The sequence below is a fragment of the Struthio camelus genome, chromosome Z, assembly GCF_040807025.1.
Source record: "Struthio camelus isolate bStrCam1 chromosome Z, bStrCam1.hap1, whole genome shotgun sequence".
Taxonomy (NCBI): Eukaryota; Metazoa; Chordata; class Aves; order Struthioniformes; family Struthionidae; genus Struthio; species Struthio camelus.
This window is the reverse complement of record NC_090982.1, coordinates 22,751,204-22,773,923: the sequence shown is the minus strand read 5'-3', so window position 1 is coordinate 22,773,923 and position 22,720 is coordinate 22,751,204. Positions and strand designations below refer to the sequence as shown.

General features: G+C 35.9%; 1 protein-coding gene across 9 annotated transcripts in view; it reads right to left on the bottom strand.

Moving 5' to 3' along the window:
• Nucleotides 1-22,720, bottom strand: part of CCDC171 (coiled-coil domain containing 171) — a 162,714-nt gene that overhangs the window by 95,298 nt on the left and 44,696 nt on the right. For 7 of the 9 annotated variants that reach the window (XR_011137725.1, XR_011137726.1, XR_011137727.1 and 4 more), the window contains 6 exons: nt 16,119-16,221; nt 11,149-11,255; nt 8,244-8,312; nt 6,101-6,301; nt 4,062-4,229; nt 1,930-2,118 (listed from right to left, as the gene is read on the bottom strand). Coding sequence is in view for 6 of the 9 variants with exons in the window: in XM_068927238.1 (XP_068783339.1) it covers nt 1,930-2,118; nt 4,062-4,229; nt 6,101-6,301; nt 8,244-8,312; nt 11,149-11,255; nt 16,119-16,221 (837 nt within the window). In the remaining 3 variants the exon portion in view is untranslated. The remainder of the gene's footprint in view (nt 1-1,929; nt 2,119-4,061; nt 4,230-6,100; nt 6,302-8,243; nt 8,313-11,148; nt 11,256-16,118; nt 16,222-22,720) is intronic. The other 2 variants (XM_068927243.1, XM_068927240.1) reach the window with 2 other exon arrangements.

The window sequence follows — 22,720 nt, the reverse complement described above, 5'->3', positions numbered from 1 at the left end:
GCAAGCCTGCATCAAAATGTAGAACACAGGGCAATTACATTCCACTTACATTGACTGGTATGTTTCATGTAAAATATGAATGAAAATCGTACTCTGTATCTTTATGTAACCACCAGCATCCAGTAATCTCTGAAAGAACCTTCAGAGGGATTCTGAAATTTGTGAAGTATTTTGCCTTATTTCCCGTGGAAAGAGGGCTACTGTATTACCCTGTCTACACAGCACATCAATTATCTTGCAGACAAATGTACCTAATGGGCTCAAAAAGAAATATGCAAAAGAAAAATCAAGTTTTATGAAAACCAAGCAGTCAGGACTAGAACAGCCCTAACATTGGACATCATGGAGTCCACCGATCCCAGTAATGGAAAATCTTTATCTGGAATTAGCAGGCCCAAAGTTACTCATGAGAGAGAAATCCACAGGAAACTACACTGTGTTCACTCCAAACTGACACTAAATAGTAATGCAGTGAAGCTGGAACATGAGCAGGCACAAAGAGGAGACAAAATTTTGTTCAGTCATGTGAGTGCACACAATCATAGTGCTGCCTCAATTAAAACACTATCAGTTCGTACTCCAACACTACGTTAACTTGCATTAGAAACCATGTCCAGATGTTTGTAAAGAAAGGCATTTCCTGTTTAAAAATCCAGTATTTTTTTTCCACAGCAAGTTGACTGACAATCTTTTCCAGAAGACATACCTAATGCACACTCCACTGAATACAGCCACGTTTTCAGTACACACCATGTGCGCTCTCCACAAAATTCGCTTGAGAAGAACAACAGGTTCAGCACCACCCTCCAGAAAGGTACAGTACTCCACAGCTCAAATTCTCCCTCAGACACTAGAGTGCTGACAGAGTTTACACAGGCCTTTATTTCATGTGGTATCTATGACAGGTAGGAGTCTGAACAGCCAAACCTCACATTTCTTTTAATGAAAAGGAAGAGTAATTTTTAAAATTAAAATTAAGTTCCTTTACTGCATCATTCTTTTTGCTGAAGATGATGTCAGATGATGAAACTTACAGGATGTTACAGGAACTTTAAATACATGTCTGGATGCTACTTATTCCACTTATAGGTCTGTCTCAGCATTCCAGTATCCAATAGGAAATGTAAATCTCAGATTAAAAAAAAAAAAAAAAAGTATGTAAGATTGTTGCTCATTCCCAAGAAATTACAATGAAGTGTTTCGTCTAAAGAATACACTTGCTTCATAAATCTGCTTTTAAGAGCGCAAAGACTTCCAAGCCTAATATCAGAAACAAACACACCATTCTTCCACTGCAGAAAGTTTCACATAGCAACCACAAAACAGCTTAGCTTGTTTCCTATATTCCACAACACGTTTGACTACAGTATCTTCTAAAGGAATGTGACCATAAAGACACTGAATTCTAGCTGTAGAATGGCAGGGAAAAATTAGATTGTAAGTAACTTCTCTAACAATCGGTGATGATGGTCATACACTTTAGAACTGTTGCTCACTGTATGATCTGTATGAACAGGTCCTCTTTGTTCCCAGGGTTACTCCCAGGGTCTACCAAAATGACCCAAATTACTATCATTCTACAGAAACTTTGCTAAGCATGACACTGAAAAGTAACTGCTGCCCTATGTAATCCATACAAGAAACAATCCTCATCCTTCAGCTTTAACATCGTCAAAACAAAAATATCATCGACTATTTCAGGACCAAATTAAGCAATGTATTTCTGAAACATTTTAACAAGCAGCCACTCATTTTCTAAAATAAGTGAGGGTAAGACTAGCAGAATTATTTATTTATTTACTCTAAAGATATACTAAAATTCTCAAGCAACTCTAAATTGCTTAGCAACTCCAACTATGGAAATAATCCATTAAATATTTACAAGAAAAAACAATTCATAACTTCACAGATCCAGTATAAGTAGCTTACCTGTGCCCTTGCATGAACTTCCCCAAGGAGACCAGAGTACCGCTGCTCCAGATCTTTTTTCTGTTTCTGCCAGCAGCTTTCCTGTGCTTTCATTTGTTCAGCCATTTTGTTAAAAGCATCTCCCTGGGTCTGCTGAAGCTCCTTCATAGTATCAGACTTGTTCTTACAAACAAGTTCTAGGTGAGATATCTGTAATAAGCATTGAAAAAAAAATTACCTCCCAAAAACATTTTTGCATTAATTGTACGTATCAGTTTAAGTACAGACTTTGAGTATAAAATCTAAATTGAAATTTCTTCAACATACTTACTAGAAGTAATTTAAAAAAAAACTCATTATAGATCACTTCCTTGAATCTTGATAAAAAACTGACACATTGTTTTGGAATAATGGATTTTCTGTGATTTCAGTTTTCCCATCTTTCTATGCCCTACTGAAGATGAACTATTGCCTTCTCTGTTGGAAACCTGGACAGGCCACTTCCCTTACTCATTTTGAAATGACTGCATTAAATTTTGTGCTGCTAATCAGTATTCCTAGTATAGCTGTTCTCTAGCAAATTAAATAATAATGAAAAATTAGTCCTTATTTTTATATTATGTTTTATTGGAAAAGCAAGATATTCCATCTATTACTGAGCACTAAAATAATTTCAGGATGCTTTAGTGTACACAAGGCATTTCCTGCAACTAGCTCATTAGTTTACGATATGATTTCAACAAGTATGAAGGGATTCACTCCATGATTTAACGTTGCAACTTCCATTCAAACTAAATGGAGGAATGAATCAAGCTAAGAATGACCCGTAAATACAAATATCTACACTTTCACTTTGGTATGCAGGAATATTAGCAATATTACTTTCAACAGGATCGTGCAAAACTTCAGGATAAAAAAAAAAATTGTTCTCAGGAAGCAGGTACAGTACCGATAACACTGCCCCAAAATCCTGTAAAGCTGGTAAGTACACAGCAGAGCTCTAGAGACCAGCTCACTGATCTCAGTAACTATACTAAATTAAAAAGCAAGAGATAGTATGACACAACTCCTCCCAACATTGCCAGCAATGTTCACTCCCTTCCCTCCCCTCCCCTGCTTTGAAGGGAAACTAGAAATGTTGCCTCTAGACCCAATCTGTATAAACCACAATTTATTTTAAACCAACCCTCTTTAATAATTACCACTGACCGCTAGGATATTTACTAAGATGGGCAAAGTCAAAATGATTTACTGTAAGCAGCCTTGTCCCTGTACTCAAGCCAGAAGAATGGTCATAATTCCAGCAGATGAGAAACTTATGAAACATTTTTTTCCCTTCCTATCCCTTAAGAATAAAATGGCAGGGCAGCCAGATCTGGAATCTCTCTACTAGACCACAGCAACACAAGGCTGACCTGATCAGTGGAGCAAGAACATGAACTGAAATTCTAAACAGTGGCATATATTAGTCTGCAGAGCCAGTTTAAGGTATTGAAAAAACAAGCCTTAAAAAAAACATATTATTAATGACGGGCTTAGGGGGCAGGATGCTTATTATCATTAAAATCGCTCCGAAAAAGTACAGTTTCCCTCTTCAACAAATATTTATTAAATATAGAGAGACTTTTAAAAAATAAGTATTTGCTATTGTATTTCAGATTATAAATGTCATAACCAAAGACTGTAATTAAACAAAAAACCCACAACAGCATTTTTTCCAAATAGTACCCTTGAATCTTAAGCATATATCTTAAAGATGATGTTCCTGGAGTAAGTGCATTTTGTTTCTGTTTTATGCTAAAATAAAGAGTTGCTTTATTAGTGTAAATGCCTAAGTTCTTTGAATTGCTTCATCAGTAAGACTAATTTATTTTCTTTTAATTAGGTCCCTATGGCTAATATTGGCTAGTAGTATTAGCATGTCCTGCACAGAAAGTGGAGCTTAGAGACTTCATACAGACTTCAGTCACATTTACATGCCCATAGCAATGGCATCAAACTGAGTTGTAGACAAGCCATAATTAATGGTGTTGAATTATTAACGTCCAAATTCTTTTTGAAATAAGATGAATGTCAGTCCCTTTTAATGATACTGTGATGTGGACAAATGTCACTGAATTTAATAGAGGTAGCTAGTGCCTAAGGACACTTACCTTCTCATTAGCCCTGCTAAGGTCTAAGATCATGGCATCAACATTCTCCTGTAAGACTGCACAAAGCTCAGGCCAAGAGAATCTATCTAGGATGCCTTCTGGTTGTTTTATAAGCACACAGCCTGCTACCAAATGCTGATATAAGTTATGAAGGAAGGTTAGCTTCTCCTGAGACAAAAAAGAAAAATTAACTGTTGTATACAAACAGTGTTGGTCTCCAAAGAGAAACATCACACATACAGTAATGTAAACTGCACACACCTGAAAAAATGTAAAGCTCATTTTCAAACCTTTTCGAAAGTAATATTGTTAATATCTATAGCTAAACATATTAAAGCCACTGTTTTAAAAAATTTGTCTAAGTAGATGTAGTACATAGTTTTGCAGTGTTCATGACCATGATGTGATATAAATAAAAGTTTCAGTGCAATCAATAGATGCAATTTAATTATCCATGTTAACACTTTAAGCTTTATTCAGATTGTATCTCCTTCCAATATCTGTGCACAGCACACAGAAGAGCCTGACAGCACAAAACACTCTTTCTACAGCTATCGCCTTACAATCTTTCAAAAACTGTATTTCCATGTTTTTCATGCATTTATTACGTGTGACTGAACATCTAGAAAAAATAGGTTTATAGCTTCATCAGTTAAATTCCACAAGCCATGTCTCATCCGTTTACACTGATAATAGTCAATGGTATAATGAAATGATACAAGTTATAAACAATCTGCAGTAACAACAGCATGCAACGCAAATTCCATCCTTCATCCTTTTAGTACATATATGCAACTCAGCCACTTTGATTAAGACAACGCAAAGCTGCTCATGAAAAGCCACAAGAAACAGAGTCTTTATTCAAAGCCCAATAAACCTATGGAAAGGTCCCATTGTTTTCCATTAGCCCTGGATGAGGCCTTACATTGAGAAATTACAGGTGACTGAGCTGAGCAACTATGTTTTTCTGAGTCTTTTGCACTGTGCTTAGGTGCATGTAGGTCATAATTATTTCATGATATTTTAAGCAATAAAATATTTCATTTTAGTTTTGTTTAGCTTTGTTTCTAATGAGTCTTCTAATTCCTCAAAGAAAATCCGGTGTGCCACCATTGTAATGTTTTCACTTGGGCTGTGATAAACCAAGGATGATAATTACCCATTTGGCATGCAAAATGGGATCCCAAGACCCAAAAAAATCCAATTCACACATGTTGAACGCAACCACAGTACTGTAGACATGCTGACTTAACAACAGTCAAGCTTCAGGTTTCCTTCACTTTAATCATTATCTGATGTGTATAACAATTCCAACTGCTTCATGTGGACGCTATTTAAATACCGGACTACAAGAGAGGTGGAAAGAATGTTTCCTTTTTACTAGGTTGGCATTCATGTTCAAATCTGCCAAAGTAACGAGCTCAATATGCAGGACAACTATGATAAAGAACAACCATTGATACTGAACTACTTTAGTGGGGGGAAAAATTTAAAACAAGAAAACTATATTGTTAAGATCAGTAAACAAACATAAGGAGAAAACAGTTCTAAAATAAAACTTAGTGAAGCAATTCCCACACACAGCACACCACGATCAGCTAACACATCACAAACAAGATGTATAGATATCATAGCAGGTAGGCAGAACAATCTCAATTCCACATTTGCCTATCTATCATTTGCTAGCTGAATCAGAAATTAACGGCACATGATGATATTATTGTATGTTTCAACTGTAAAACATTTGTGCTTACTTTCAATCTGAAAGAAAGAAAATTCTTCGTGCATAACTAATTCAGTCACTAAAAATTTCAAAAGACTGAAAGGGTTAAGCTATTAGTTCAGATATAGAAAGAAGGTGAAACAATATACACTGAGATTTTGTAGATACTAAATACATATTTCAAAATACGTATCTTAAAATCAAATTTGGGGGATAAATCTGTTAGGCCTAAAAGTAAACATCTGATGTATGTAAATGTATAAAGCTAAGATTAAATAAAGACTATTTTTGACAGTCCTCTTGTCTCTGGTAATACCTCCATATCCTTCTGGTAAGCCCTGGTAAGCTTCTGGATTTCATTTTCAGATTCTGTGGCACGTACTTTCTCTTTCTCCCAGCATTGCAGTACATTCTGTAGTTCCATTTTTAAAGTGCCTATTAAAGTCTCTCTGTCTGTACACTTAGTATGCAGATGATTTAACTCTTTATTGGCATCAGCCAGGTTATCCTGAGCTTCCTGTAGAACAGAGAAGTAGAACAGAAAAGCTAGTTAGAGTTTTACTCTGTAAAACGTTACCTTAACTCAATGCTTAGTATCTGAGGAAGGAAACATCCATACTTAACACATGCTCAGAAAAGTACAGATTAACCTGACTACATCTTGCGAATGACAGATTTTCTAAATCAAACAATGGTTCTTCAGCACATCCTGGAACTAGTGAGCATCTGAAATTCATCTCTAAAAATCAAACTCTCCATGATGCAAAGACCTGAATTACCTTTGTAATTCAGAATTAGGTTTATCCCTTACAACTGGGAATGCAAAATGCATGGACACCAGTCACCCTCCAAGAAATGGAGGGCTTTCAGAGCTAGTAAAAGTATATATTATTTTCATAAATAGATCATTTTCTCCATCACACTCAGGTTGGTAGACAAGAAGAACGGTTACCCACCATATTTTTTGCTGTCTGCTTGAAAAAAAAGGAGGACTCCCTTTGGAGGTTTGACCACGGGAAGAAACTAACAATCAGAAATGGTCATTATTATTACCACTACCTTGCCAATAACAGATCTCACAAGAAAAACAAATAATTTATTAAATCGCCCTTTCAAGTCAAAAGATGGCTGAGATGGTACGAATACACATGTTCACCTTTCCCATAAGCACTGGACTTCTATTTCCAGCACTGCTAAAGTTTGTTGAAAGTTGAACTGAAAACATTTTTCACTTTTCATAAAATCACAACTGCTTATATAAGAAGTCTAACAGGAAGCATACTTCTAATTTATCAGATAATGAGAACTTTCATTTTTCTTAATGAAAATATTAGGAGATTAAATTTAGCATTGTTAAATTTTTATCAGAAATATTTTAGACTAGATCTAGTTTTCACTCATATATTAAATTCTATTACTGAAGTTTTAAAGAGATCAGAAACTAGCGTACTTTATGAAAAGCAGCACATCCTATGTGTAGCAAACTCAGCTTCTGCACAAAGAGTGTACATTTTTGTTGCAATGGGTCTGCAAAATTCTCAGGTGCTTTAAGAAAGTCTTGCAGCAGAAGTCTTAAGTGTTTTGAACACGAATTGGTTAGTAAAGACAGTTCAGATCAGATGACAGGAGATCGTGTACACGTACAAAATAGCATTAAGATTCAATGAATGTTGCAAAAGTCAGCAGACCTCCAGCAAAGGATTCTGAGAACTCACAGTGGGAGTGGGTGGGAGTGGCCATCTTTTATTTTGGCAGTAATATAACACACTGCCAGGCGGGAGATTCAGTTTAACAGTGAATTCAGGACTTCCTTACTCCCTTGGCCAGTGAGGTTACCAGACAGGACATTACAAAAGTGGTGTGTCGGCCAAAAAAAAAAAAAGATAAAAAACTAGCTCTTGCTCAAAAAGTAGAGAAAAGAGTTTTAAAAGGTTTTGTCAGTTATCAAGCACCTTTTACTCTAAATAACACTAGGCTGCACGTTCTAGAACTGTCAAGGATAACCTGATGTATCATAAAATCTGACTGAAATATTTGTCTGATTTAAAAAATAAAGAAAGGACTTCTTTAATAAAATGTGCTTTTATATGAACAGAAGGAATTAATTAAATGCATTGCTCCTTTTCAGCTTTCTTGAGAAAAAAGATGTACGCAGTTGGTTAAGAGAAAAAAATTACTGAGGCTGATTTCAGTATAAAATAATACTTTGCAAATTGATAATGGACTGCAAATTGTTTCAAAATTGCAATTATGGAAATGCTCAGTTATGTAGATTTAGATAGGTTGCAACCACGACATGGCAACATGCCTTCACATAAGCTTGCAGCTTAAATAATCTGTTTAATAGAATGCAGTGATAGAGACTAACTCTGATAAAACAAAAGGAATAGCATATATCCAGAAAGATTTTTTTTTTTTGTAGAGTTTTCTATTTCTATGTCAAATTCACAAACCCATACCTTAAGGTCTTGACTTAGAGAACATATTTTCTCACCCTTCTTCTCATACAAAGCCTTGATTTTCCCAAGCTGTGAAAAATATGGAGGGCAAACATGCTGTAACCAAAAAGCTACATAATCACTTGACTATAAAGCACACATTTTGCGCATTAATGTAAAAAAAAACAAAACAACACAAACAAACTAAAATTCTAAAATTCGTTTGACAATGTTTCTAGTTTATAGAGAGCAATTAATGTACCGTTAAAGAAGCACTACATAACTTTTTATAATGATTAAAGATAAAACAGCAGCTGCTAAAGTCTTAAACTCAGCCCACTGTTGCTCTTCCCAACTCTCAAAACATCTGACAAAAAGGAGGACTTTGAAATATACTATAAAACGTAGTAAGTCCAGATTATGATTTGAGAAGTGTTTTACGAAAATCAGTTTTTGAAGTCAGTGGCCCTTTGCAAAAAGAGCCTGACTAGGAATAGTCTCTGTTTTTTAAATAAATGCTGGACAGTATTCACATATCCATAAGGAGCAGCAATGCTCCCTAAGAAAGGCATGGTGACTAGAAAACTACTTGCAGCAATACAAGCAACCATCTTTGAGATAGTTCATGACCTCACCATGTGCTAGCTTCACCTTTCACTTTCAAAAAAAGAGAGTTGTTTCCAAGGTCACTTATTTTTGTGCCACATCACTATATCTTCAGCTACCTTACGATAAGCTTAGCAACTTCTATATCTGAAAGAAGGCATCAAATAGAGACACAGTGCAAATTACAACTGGCCCTGCAGCTCTCAGGAACAAGTCAGAAGTAAGCTATCTCATTTACAAATTTACAGATTACTTTGCAAATTATATTTTTGTTTGATCTTGATCAGGAGACCTGAGAGCCCTTAGAAATATTTGTGGTAAATTACGCAATGCAACTCAAACATTTTAAAGGTTCTTTTTATTTTATTTTACTAACTTTCCTTCTCTCCCCGAACATACTCTAGTCTCTACACTGTATGGAAAGGTGAAAGTTTATTCTCCATCCAAAACAAAACACTCATACACCTTTCAGTCACACAAGCAAAACAGATCACTTAATGGTTAACACTGTAATTTAAAGGTGATACATGACATAGTTCATGTACATATACACCTATATATGTACATTAATAACTTCATCAATATGTGGAGTCTTGTTGGAAATTTCTGTATAAGAGGATCATTATATAATTACTCAAAACTAAACCCTTATTGCTGTGTATCATGACATCCTATTTTAATCGCATAGTGCCCTTCATAGTCCCTTTCAGTTTTACTGCATTACTAAAAACAGTTTTATTACTAAACATATCTAATGTATAAAAAGCCAGAAGCAGTGGTATCTGTGGGGGTGAGGGGAATCAAGAAGGACTGAGCACTGCCCTTTTCGTGCACTATGAAGGTACTCAGTGATCTCTGGCTCTGTATGACAACCTCAGGGTCAGTCATATGTGGTCCTACTGGGAAGTCTTGTGGCAGGTCATCAGTTGGTCCTGCTCTGCTTGCGATTTATTTTCCTTGACAGTTCATTCTTCTTTCTGTCAGAATACTCTCTTTGCTTTCTTAGCAGCCACCCCCTTGGTCTCCCCACTGCTGTCTCTGGCACAGTTTCACAACAAAGCACACTGCAAAGCCAAAGCCTGCTGAGTCGACTTTTCAACTGGGCTGAGGATCATGTGACATTCCTCCTCCCAAATAGCAGCTCGCTGTGGGTAGTATGTTCTTAGTTACTCTGCAGCTTCCAGACTTGGGTCTCAGAAGACTTTCATAACTACTATACACATTGGTTCTCTTATCTCACTGGGACAGACCTAACAGTGCTTGCTGTTTACAAAAGTATAATTGTTTCCATGGTCATTTATTTTTGTGCCCCTTAGAACAATCTCAAAGGTCTTGTGGGAGATCATTCTTTTTGCAATAAAAGCGGCAAAGCTAATGCATTTTTTAAATGTTGTGAGTGACTAGCTAGACTATGCATTTGTCAAAACAAAAGACAAAACCTCGAAATGAAAGAATATGAGCGCTGGCATTTTTATAATCTTGCTAGACCTTGTTCTTCTGCGTTTGCCAATTTTATCAAATGATAAACTAATTGCAATTTTGTACAGAAAAGCTTTAACAGAGTCTAGTTAACTTCTTTCTACAGTCTTTAAAGCCACAAATTCATAAAACATTTAAACCCAAGAGGATTAACTGAATTACATTAGCAACACAAATGAGAAAATAAATGCAAGACTGACTTTTCAGTCAGTAAACTACAAGTTTACTAGGACTGTGTGACAAACATTAGGGGTTTTTTTGAGGGAAGGACTTCCAAAATTAAAATATTTTTATTACTGTCTTAGTTATCTTGAAGAAAGTATTTTCAAGGCACTATTTTACCTGAAAAGATCTCAAATAGCACAAAAAATTAAAGATTTCATCATAAACACCCTCCTCTCAGAAAATTATGCTACTTTTTAAATGCACATGGGCATGCACATTTACATATGTGATATGAATGACTGTTAAGGTTCAAGTGTCATGTATTTAACAGTAATGTAATACAGACTGCACATCAAACTCTTACATCATCATCTTTTAACTGAAATTCTTAGACAGAGAAGACTCAGTTTCATGAATGCTTATTGAAAATAATAAGCCTAAAAGATTTAAAAAAAAAAAAAAAAAAAAACACCAACCCTTCCCCCCCCCCCCATATAAATGAAATATTACTGTAGGGCAAGCTTAGAGAAAGACTAGTGACAGAGTTTCTTTCTTTTGGTATATGCGAAGCTGTCAGCTCAGCAGTCTCATTCTTCTGACCTTTGTTACAAGCAAAGAATATGTACCGCTGCAGGCTGAAGGCAATACGTATAGAGCCAAACAGTGCAAGTGTTACCTCATTAGATGTCTCTTCCAGCTTGTTCTGGTAATCTGTCAAGGTACACCTCAAAGTCTCAAGGACAACAGAGGGGCCTGGAGGTTTATCTTTGTCCTTACAAATGCCTGAAGAAAAATATAAAATGAAAATTAAGCCCTTAAAGCCACAGAGAGAAAAACATTCACACTGGAGGACAGGTATTAAAAATCAGGTAGGGCTGCAGTGGCAGTACAGAACAAGGTATGCAGCTGAATAGCCATACTTTGATAACAAATACAGCTGACAGACATTTGTATAAAAGCTTTAGTATAAGATACAGAACTGCAAATACTAGATTACATTTCTACCTAATGTATTCAGCATGCAGTCTTGCGTATAATTTCAGCCGTGGTCAAGTCCGTGTCATTCAGTCAGACCAGCCAACATTAAAACCACACAGCAACACACTTTGAAAAACATGCTGCCTAGAAGTTAAGTGTGTTACATTTTTCCTGCCATTATTTTGCTGTTGTGACTAAGCACGCATATTATAATGCAGTACTTCTTCTAGTCAGAGCTCTACTGAGCCAAAGATCACATGACTATGTTATGCTTGGAGAGATCTTAAAAACCCTTTAAATGATCTGGAATTTCACTCCAAAGGAAATAATAAAAAATTTTTATTATCTGTCTGCAGAGTCCTACATAATGTTTCAATTATAAATCTTAAAGCTGATATATCCATTATATACACACTACACTTATTTATTAAACCTTTAGACGAGACTTCTGATCTTGTTGCTTTAATTAGGGATATATGAACAAGAGTTTGAGCATTCCAGAGCCAGTAGAACAATGTGCTAAGAAAGCAAAACAATACTATATTGATCAAGAGGTCACAAGATGTCAGCTGATATTAAATTTCTGACAATCACCTCTTCAGTTTTTCTGGTGTTACAGCAAAATAGCAAGTTATTGACAGATTCTTCTTCCTTAGCGTTGTTTATAGAACTGTGCAGCATTTGTTGACCTATATTGTAACCAATGATCATATCACCTTTTCCTCAAGTCTTTAACAAACTTTATAAACAGAACTAACTTCAACAACCACAACGCCATGTTTACTTTACAAAAGAAGCAGTGCAAAATCAGAAGCATCTAACTTCCAGTAATGCTAAGCAATCATAGCTCCCAGTGGAAATAAACGCATGTACAGATGTTTACCACCTCTGAAAGGCCAATGTCTCAAAGGTATTTACCTAGGATGTCTCAAAGTCAAACCAGATACCAGACTGGAAGCCTTTTCATTGGGCAGCTATAGTCACCCATAAAATTTTGTCAGCTAGAAAAGATGCCCTTACCAACTTGCAGAAAGAATCCTATGGCTACTGTTATCTCATAAGCATGATATTCTATTCAAAGCATTATACATAAACAGTAGGTTTGTTCTATAGGCTACCAATAAGGAGCAACAGCAGTCAACAAAAAATTTATGTATGCGTTTAAGTCAGAAAGTATCGCCAACAGCCATTCTGCAAATTTAAGTTTTAAATTTACCACCCTCTTTCCCAGTTATTTTGGTAATACCAGAAAGCACACAATATAGCTGAACACTATTCAGTACTGCACATGAGCTTTCCACTTTGACTCCTCAGTCAGCTGTTAGCGTCAGAGTCACACTTAGTCAAATCAATGCAGCTTTGAGATTGTTTTCAGTTACAGAAGCAAAATTCACTGTACAATATGCAAGTCAGTTTAAAAAGAGTGCACACCCTAAGGATAGAATTTTGCTCTGTCATTTAAGGTACTCTGGTTTACAGGTATTTACCACAGGATCTTAAGAGTTAGGGAGTAGCACAATCTGCTCCTTAATGGGAGTCCAGTGCTCTGAACTAAATCTGTGAGTGGTAGAGCTATCCCATTTAGCAATACATTACACCTAAAAACAACCTGCGAACAGTTCTTAGAGTTTGACCCCATATCAAAATGTTAGATTTTATTTAGATTTAAGAAATAGATTTGTAACATCTTACATGGCTATTGAATTTATCACTTAAGCACAGCTAAAGTTATATAGGCACAAGACTCCACTCCTGTATCCTCAGAAACAGTGACTATCTCTTATTACCCAATGTAAGAACATTTTGCAGCCATCTTACTGCACAGAAACAAAATACTTCTCTTTGTTACTTCTTGCAGCTCTGAAGAAGCTATAACTCACAACTATAACTCAGTTTAAAATAATACCTGAAGTAAATTGAGGGGTTGCCTTCCACCCCACCTTTTCATTAAGCTAAGTAATACGTCTTCATTTCTGAAGCCCCAAATTGCAATGCTGTCCCTGAAGCATGATTCTGAACTATCTTTATTTAGATCAAGTTTGCCAAGAACAGGCTTTTTCCAGTCAACTTACCATCCTGGTATTCGCTGCTTTGGCTGCGATGCTGTTTTCTAGAAAGCCCAGTTTGCCAACAAAAATACCAGATTCTACCCTCCTGCACTAGTTGAAGTTGTTTTCAGCTAAGACTATTGCTCTAATTCTGGCCAGCTGCCCTCTGTTTTCATACAGCAATGCAGGAGACACACAAAATAATCCGAACAATGCTGTTTTGGTAGGTCTACTTTGGCAATGATAAACAATAAATACATAAATACATACATACATAAATACACACATACTTGAAGCATTTGGTCACTATCACGATACCAAGTGAGCTTTTACACGTTCTACAGGGCTCTAACAGGAGGTAAACAGGTGAGTAAACTCTTTTAAAACTACTGCTTCAGACTTTCTGCTAACTCAGGTGGGTAACACTATCAGTTTATACTCAGTTCACTTTTTTCATGTTTCTGCAATCACAGAAACATTTTGCCTTAAATGAAGACTAATCTTGAGCACAAACCTTGTGGCTGAGTAACTACAAAATATGACAAACTGAACATCGTGCATATTGCCTAGTTAAGAACAACGCTGAGGAACACTTTTAAAGGTCACCTGAAAAGGGAGAAAGTACAGGTTTGCGCTTCTTATTTTGGAAGGGATATTAAGAAAGTTTTTCTTAAATATGTATATTTTTTAATTTTATAAATATAAAGGCTTATCTTCTTTTTTCTATATGGCCCCAAAAGCATAGGAACTATCCCTTAAGTGAAGAAATAGGCCGTTTAATACTGAGCTCTTTCAACCATTTTAGTTAAAAGTCAAAAATATTAAAACAAGAAAGAATGAGTATCTAGCTAACTGTGGTTCATGTTGGGCCAATTCCTCTCTCCTGCTAGTTAGACTTTGAAGATTTATTAGAAATTTTGACTTTTATTTGTTCCTAGATTTTCCTACTTCAAATATCACCCATTTCTGTAAAAATGAAAGAAATAAAATTACATAACAAATCTGTAAGTACAACATAGTAAGACAATAGCCTAAAAAAACTACCCACCAATTAAATTACATTCACATTTAGAAGCGCAGCGAACGTGCAGAACAAATGCCCACTTCAACATTAGCTATGAAGACTCAATTCACATGACAGGAAGTTTGGTCTTGTGCCTCAACCGAGCTACTAAAAACCGAGCTTAAAAAAAATCTGTTCAAATGAGCTCTTTCAAAGTTTACCTTACATAACAAAGCAAATTAACACACACATTACTGAATCCCTAAATGAACAGGAACAGCTCAAAACTGTTCTCTGAAATGCTTACCATTAAGGAGAAAATCTACCCAAAAGACAATTATTGCTTTGGAACTGCACTTTGATAGCAGCATCCTGCTCTCTCCAGACTTGCAGACGAGCATGGGGAACTTGGCAATACCGAGGAAAACATAGTTTGAAAGAGCTGATGCATTTTCAGTAAACCTACAAGTATTACTTACAGGAGTTAAATCTATAATTACAGAACAAAATTGTTACCAGTTCCTAAATAAAAATTTATAGAGCCAAGGTGGGGAAGTCAATGCATCACAGATTCAAACTGAAGCCTACGCTTTTATAGTGAATTGGAATCCTAGGAAGTTTCTTTACTCAATTTTGATGTTACCAGGCCCTAAAGATATCTCCAAATATGCACATATATCTCCATTAAAAGGTGTTATAGCAGCCATTTATGTCTACTGTGGTTAAACAGACACAGCAGAAATGTATCATCACAGCCTACATAAAATAAACCCCTTTGCTCTTTAGGCAATTTTTTTTTACCTGCTTTATGTAGCAGGCAAAATCAGCCGTCTTTTTTCCAGTTTATTGCTCTGTAAGTTGGAAGCATTCTGTACCTAATCTGTGACTTTCTAACAGGAACTACACAGAATACTTTTATGTAATTTTAAATAAAGACTTTAAAGGAAAAATATACTACCATCACCTTGAAAAAAATTACTAGCTTCCATGTTAAAATTCAGTCTGCTCATGTTAGCTACCATCTCAAATGTTTAAGCACCCAGCAGTTTGTTGAGTTTGATACAATAATTACACATAAAGCTAGGTAACAGAGTGACAACCACTAACTTACATTTTATTTAACTGCGAACAGAGAAATATTTGCACTGTTTTAGATCAAACGAATGCAATAAAATACTGCTCCACAGACAACAGTGAAAAGTAGTGTGCTCTATCATGTGTCCTATACAACCTTTTTGAATATATGACCTTTAAGTTGCTGAAGGTTGCCTCAGAATTTGGCTCAGTTCAGGCAAAACATCTGTTCCCTTTGCAGGTACACTGTAAGGACTTTTTTCTCAGTTGGATTTAGAGCACAGCAAGTGAGCCCTTTTCTGACCGATCATAAAGACCCCGGCATTTGTAAATCAAGCTCTGGGCTGACAACAGCAGGTCCACATTCCGTCACCCTTTCTCAGCTAGCAAGGCCATTTGACTGCTGTGAGAACTGCTCTTATCATGTCATCAAATCAAAGCATGTTGAGAAGAGGGAATGCAAGAGGCATCTGCAGAATTCCCACAATGTAGTGACTTTGGAACGTTGACAGATGCATCTGTCATCTTATACCTTCAACTAACCTGCTGTCCGCTGGCCTGACATAGCAAAGCTGTCCAAGAGTAACTCCAGCTCTCTCATGTTGTTTTCACACGTCTCTGTTAGAAAGGCCTGGTGTTTCTTGGCCTTTATTTGACAGGAGATACAGACAAGACAAGAAGGGAAAAAAAGAAACCCATTAAAATAGTAAACAGAAAAAAAATACAGATCACAGTGATCTTTTTGTTCCCCTCTAAGTAATTCCAGCTATGTTTCTTATCATTCCTTTTTCTTGAATCAAGATAGCTAACATGACATCGCAAATAAGTAATGAAAGATTTCATGGAACCCTGAAACACATTTAAAATAAAATTTAAGGCTTCTGGTAGTCAAAATAAATGACCCAGTCTTAATCTTCTGCTTTAAAAATATCATAGCGAATACTAATTAATTGCTGCCTATTTATGCAAGCAATGAAATCTATTGTTACACCCTACAAGGGCATCCAGAAAGACACCAAACTACCGGCAGGCAGGCTGGAAATCCATGATTTGGCACTCAGTCAAATCCTATACCTACTCTCATTGCAAACCTGCCTACTTAAATTGTTAATGTCTTCCATGCTTGCTAGTGATTTCTTCAGTCTCAAAAACTTCTACTGATGGATGGAATATGAAGCAACAGAGTTCTTCAGCTCCTAGAACTGTATTTTCTTAAAGTAAGAATTTCATCGAGTGCCGCCTATTGTTCAAATTAAGACGTTTGCTTTATTTTGAAGGCAGAAAGACTTTATAGCAGAGATTTATCACTGAAATAAAAAACTTGTATCAAACTATTCCTTCAATTTACATCTGATACTAAAGCTTGCAATTTTCAAAGCTGTATATTTCAGATTCCAGGCAGAATGAAGTTCCTATTGTACCTCCGTTGAGGGACATACATAGATTTTACTTTTCAAACAAACCTGTAATTTTAGCAGCCCACTGACAAAAAGTGATACATCTGGGCAGTTACTAGAAAAAAAAAAAAAAGGTCAAGAGGAGATTTAACTATCTCTTCACCATTTTTTATGTCAAAGGTTATGTTTAAAGATGTCCCATTACTATTAACTACTCAGTTTATTTTTATTCTAAATTATAACACCTATTTGAATCATTTCCTCTTTTATTTTATTATGGAAGTTTACCCTCTTTGCACTGGGAAGAATCCTGCTCTGTTTTCTATAATACCTATAAACTATTGCTTCAACTGTGCTTCATTGCATATGTAGGATCTGGTCAATTTCTCAAGTGTGAGAAACATCCTCCCCATGAAAATTGCGAGATACTGGTAGCATATAACTGGCAAGCTAATTCTCTGCAGTGTTCTTCACTATTCAGTTTAAATATTTTATAAATTTACTTTACTCTTTCAATATTAATTATATGTACTGTATATCAACTAATATATTATTCATATGTGTATTTCAATGTTAGGTCCCCTGTACCATTTACATGCCTTTCCTTGTGTGAGAATTTGCACTACACTTCATACAGAATTTTGAAACTATTTCTGTATATATCCAAAAATAAATAATTTTCTCTTCTTCTCTACATAGAGCTCTCTATATAAACAGAGCTTGTATTTCTTGAATTCCAGCTAACAACATTTTGTAGGATGCAAATACATTAAAATCATTTGCCCTAATGTACTTCTTCATCTTGGAGACTGCACATATTACAAACAAGAAAATGAAACATGATCAGTATCACAATAAAACAAATACTCTCTTTTTTAATATAAAACACTCCCGTATAGACAAGGTCAGACTAGATCTTCTCACAAAAATCTTTTCCTGTGGAAAAATCAAACATGAGAATTATTTTCTATCTTCCCCTTCAAGTTTTTCCATTCAGTTTAGTTAACTTGCCACCACTAGGTCTCAGTATATTCCAGTTTATTTGGTCTTCAGCACTTCTCTGTGCTCTATTCGCTGACTGCATCTACATTCTCTAAGCCAATTTCAGACTTTCTTAACAGTATTAAAGAACAAATGGACGTTTCTTACACTAGCCACTTGTTCTGTACTTTAGCTGCAAACAATTCAGTACCCTTCCTTTCTAACTCCTGTTTTGAATCAGTCTCGCCCGCTGTTACAGATTTAAGAAAAATTATGTAAACTATTGTTGGAAAACTAAACAAAGGTATGAATTCAAAAGGATCTGAAAATAAAAATTGATTTCTTACATTCCACTGAGAGGTATTTAATAAGAATGTATAATGTCATAGAAACACAGAATAATTTAAGCTGACTCAATTTCTGGAAGTCATCTGGTCCCAATCCCCACTCAAAGCACGGTCAACCCTAAAGCCAGGTTAGGTTGCTCAGGATTTTGTGCAGTCCAGTTTTTTGCATCTCTAGGGACACAAATTCTACAATCCCTCCAGGCAACCTGTTCCAGTATCTCACCACCCTCACTGTGATCTTTTCTCTCCCTCACACAGCTAACTAGAACATCCTTTTCTAAAACTTATGTGTTTCCTCTTATTCTTTTGCTGCGCACTTCTAAGAGGGTTGTGGGTCTGTCATTTCCATAAACGCTCATTTGGTAGCTGACGGCAGTAGTCAGATCTCACTTAGCTTTCTTTTCTTCAGGCTGAACAAACGCTATTGTTAACAACTTTATACTTCCAAAAGGAAAATGGATTCCACAAGAGCGCAGAAGTCAAACGTAAAATCAACTGCAGCTCCTGAAAGATGTCTTCTTCCAGATTCAGCTATTCCAGGAGATGAGATTAACTTCCCATGGTACTCCTGCCCACCATTACAATTGTGTTAGGGGAGACCATTTCTGTACATCTACTATGAAGGTACTTAGGGGAGCGTTCCTCAAATAGCTTCAAAAGGGAAATACGGTGACAGAGCCCTAAAGCCCTTACTTAAGAGTATGTTTACCCGCCCAGACTAGCAGAACGGCATGAAGGTACACTTGTGAAGTCAGCTTCTTTGCTGACTGCACTTGATTTCCATGGCTGTCCTCATTGGGATGGACCATTCATGACCTTAGAGAAGGTGATTTTCAAGGATCACCTCCTCCAAGCTCAAGAATGGGCTGTCCTGACAAGCAGGAAGTAAAGCAAAGGTGGCAGAAGGCCTGCATGGATGTGAACCGCCCTGCTAACGCAGTGAACCCAGGTATAGTCCTGTAGTCTGAAACTCCAGGAAGGAATTTCTCAGGAGCACTGCCTGCCCTGTTGGAAACAGTTACAAGGTTTCTCCTGTTTGTTTATTTTTCTGTGGCTCTCTTTGCACTTGGACTAATTCACTTACTTGGTTTGTAATACAAGCCCTGCGTGGAGATGCCAGAGCAAGTGCCACAGTTACCACTATCCACAATGCCACCAGAAAACAGGATGCTCAGCTACTCCTTGAGTAAGTGGCTTACAAAAGCACCAGAATGTTTCCTGTGCATGATCTTTGAGGAACCAGAGCTGAGCGTTTATAGAAATAAGTGCGAAAAGGCTGCTCCATGGTTCTGGAGCAGCCAGAACATAAACATAAAACATAAAACGTTTTACATGTTCTGTAAAATAGAAAAATGCCACAAGCGTTAAGCAGCCAAGCATGAATATTAAAAAGAAAACCACCTCCTCGCTACCAAACTCTCTCCTCAGCCTATTATTTCTTTTTGCTTAAGTTATCTGACTACTAAATACTTCATCCGGTTTCTTTATTTTCTTATAATAGCTATAATTTTCAGAAGTCCATAGAAGTGGCTTTAAAAAGTGTCCCGCCATGGACAAATTAAATATAATTTCTTAAGAAATTTAATATTTCAGTCTTAATCACCTGAAATAAAATTCCTCAAAAATGCTCAAGTTTTATTTGAATTATTCTAGTCCCCTAAAGAGGATGGTAACAAACTTTTTGTGGGAGGGAATTTTGTGAAACTTCTCTTTAGTTTTTTTTGTTTTTTTTTTTAAGTATTTAAAAAAAAAATCAAAACCTGGCAATTTAAAAGTATTTTTTAGGTGCCTGTCTTCAAACACTGGGGCATCAAGGTTTGACTGACATCACCATTTCCAGAGCAAACTATGAAACTGATTTCATTTTAGAAGATCATTTAAGCATATGCTTGATATCAGTGGCTTTTATTTATTTATTTCAGCCTATTTTATAGACTGAAAGCTCTCCTTAAATTAGGACAAAAAAGGAACTATTATCTGGGTGTTAGGAATATTCGACCACGGAGTTAAAGGAAGCAAAATAAGAATCAAGCTAACAAAACATTCAACAATCTTTAGCACTCACTTAACACAGACTGCGCCTCTCTATTTTTAAATATTGAAACAAAAAATCTTGGTACACGTTAAATTATCCACATTAGATTCACATCTTTGTCTTTCAGTAGCAGATTCTGCTCCTTAGAATTTGTACAGCAGAATCATAATCTTTAGGGTGTCTTATTTTCTGTTCAACTAATACTTAAGACAGTGCTACTCATAATGGCTATTATATTATATATATTATAATGGCTATTGCCAGTGCAGTGTACAGGAACTATGTTCACAAACACATTCAACTTGACTTTCAACCTGACTTTCATTTTGTAATAATGTAGAAGGCTGTCTAAATGTATACAGTACATGTACAGTACATTCATGCACTCCAGTGAGACAGTGTTTTGTATGCCATCAAGCAAAGACAGACAAGCCTCAGGTATAATCTATTACACTACTTACACACTAATTATACTATTCCTGATAGCATCTGTACCAGGAGGAGGAAATGAAAACATAATGCATCCAAATTGGACATTTACACTAAAATGAGCTATTTGTGATGACTGCAATTTCCTAATAATATGCTTTTCAGTGAATTGGCAAGTTCCCTAAATTTCAATACACATTTCTCGTAAAACAAAGCTCTCCCTCTTGTTCACCGCTAAAAACTAGAGATCATCCACTACAAGGTGCCAGAAATCTAAATATCTCGAGTAACTTTTAAAACTATTCAAGACAACACTTATTCTTTTCATGGGGCAGGAATACAGCTGGCGCTGTTCCAGTTTAAAGCAAGTTCCGAACCACAATGGTCATTCTTCCAAATTTCTATTCTTTAATCAACAATTCTTAAAATCCTAGTGGGAAATAATGACAAACCTGAGACCAATTTCCTTAGTAAAAGCACAGTGGAAATCTTGAGATCTTGCCCATGCTGAACATTAATAAGTAGTTGTGTTTGATACTAACAGATCCTATCACATTTGATCCTTGCAAATTTCTGGCAAACTTCTGCAACATGCTGGTATTTAAAAGTAAAAGTAGAATAACTACTTTACTGTATACTGAACTGAGCCATACAGAAAAATGTTCTTTTTGACATAAAAAGTTTCCAAATAATGTATTAGGTCTCCATATAAGTCTGCTTCTCCAAAAACAAAGGGCCTTCACTGATTTGGTAATATTTCCTGAAACATTTTATAAACAAAAACATTATCTTGTATTACAGCAGCACAATGAGAAACCACCGAACATAAGGTTATCAGTCTGCAGTGCAAAAGAACATATTCAGAATGTCTAATACTAATATAAAATAGAAAAAAGTAATAGATAGACCAAGAAAGCAGGAGGGAGAAATGAAGGGAAGAGAACACACTGACGTTTTCACACAATGTCAGTATGGGTATAGGGAAGCCTGATAACAATGTTATCTACATTGAGTTTTTGCTAGAGCCTTCTGCTTTTTCATTTTGGGAAGAAAAAGAGCAAGAAGTTTTCCAGACTGAGTAAACAGGACCACACACAGCCACTACTGCTTCCCAAACAAACCTGAAAGTCTTCAGGAAAAATATTAAGCCATCCAAGGCGAAAAAAATCTAATTCCGTAGGGGACAAGTAATACAACTGCTCAAGAATTGAATATTTTTTTTAACCTGTTCAAGATGGTCTTGTGGTTTGAAATCATTCCAATGTAACACTTAAAACAATCAGTTCTGTGTGAACAAGACACTTTTCTTAACTGAAACAATCCATTCTGCTTTTTTCCTTTTCAGGAACATACTGCTCATTTTGAGTACCCCATTTAATGATTTTGCCATTACCAAAACCCATAGCCAAAACTAGAATTTTCTCCTGGAATTTTAATCTGTCAAGATACAACATACACTTTACTAAGGAATACAAAATAAAAGGGAAAATTCATATCCTAGAGTTAGCATGTGACCATGATTCTTAGTTGAAGCTTGTCAGCTTTGAGTTCATATTTTACATTAATAAATATCATATTTTATATATCACTATGGAAAACAGTTACAAGACACTGTTGTTTTTGTTTCTTCTTATTCCCTTTGTGCTAGATAAGATGACTTCTCCAAACTAACTAGACCAGCAAGTATCTTTTAATACATTAAAATACACTTGGATGGAAGAAGCTGTAAAATTCCCAGAAAGAAGATGATAATGACTATCAACTTTTTGGTTTTTTCAATGTATTAGTTACCAATCTATCTGGAGAACAATAGCACTGAAACAACATACAGAGTAGTACCATAGCCTCCAAGACTAAAAGGGCAGATTAACCATTTGGCATCACTTGAAATCCTGTAAGCATTGCTCTCTGAAATCACTGAATGCATTGCCATTCACACTCACAACCATTGCAAGT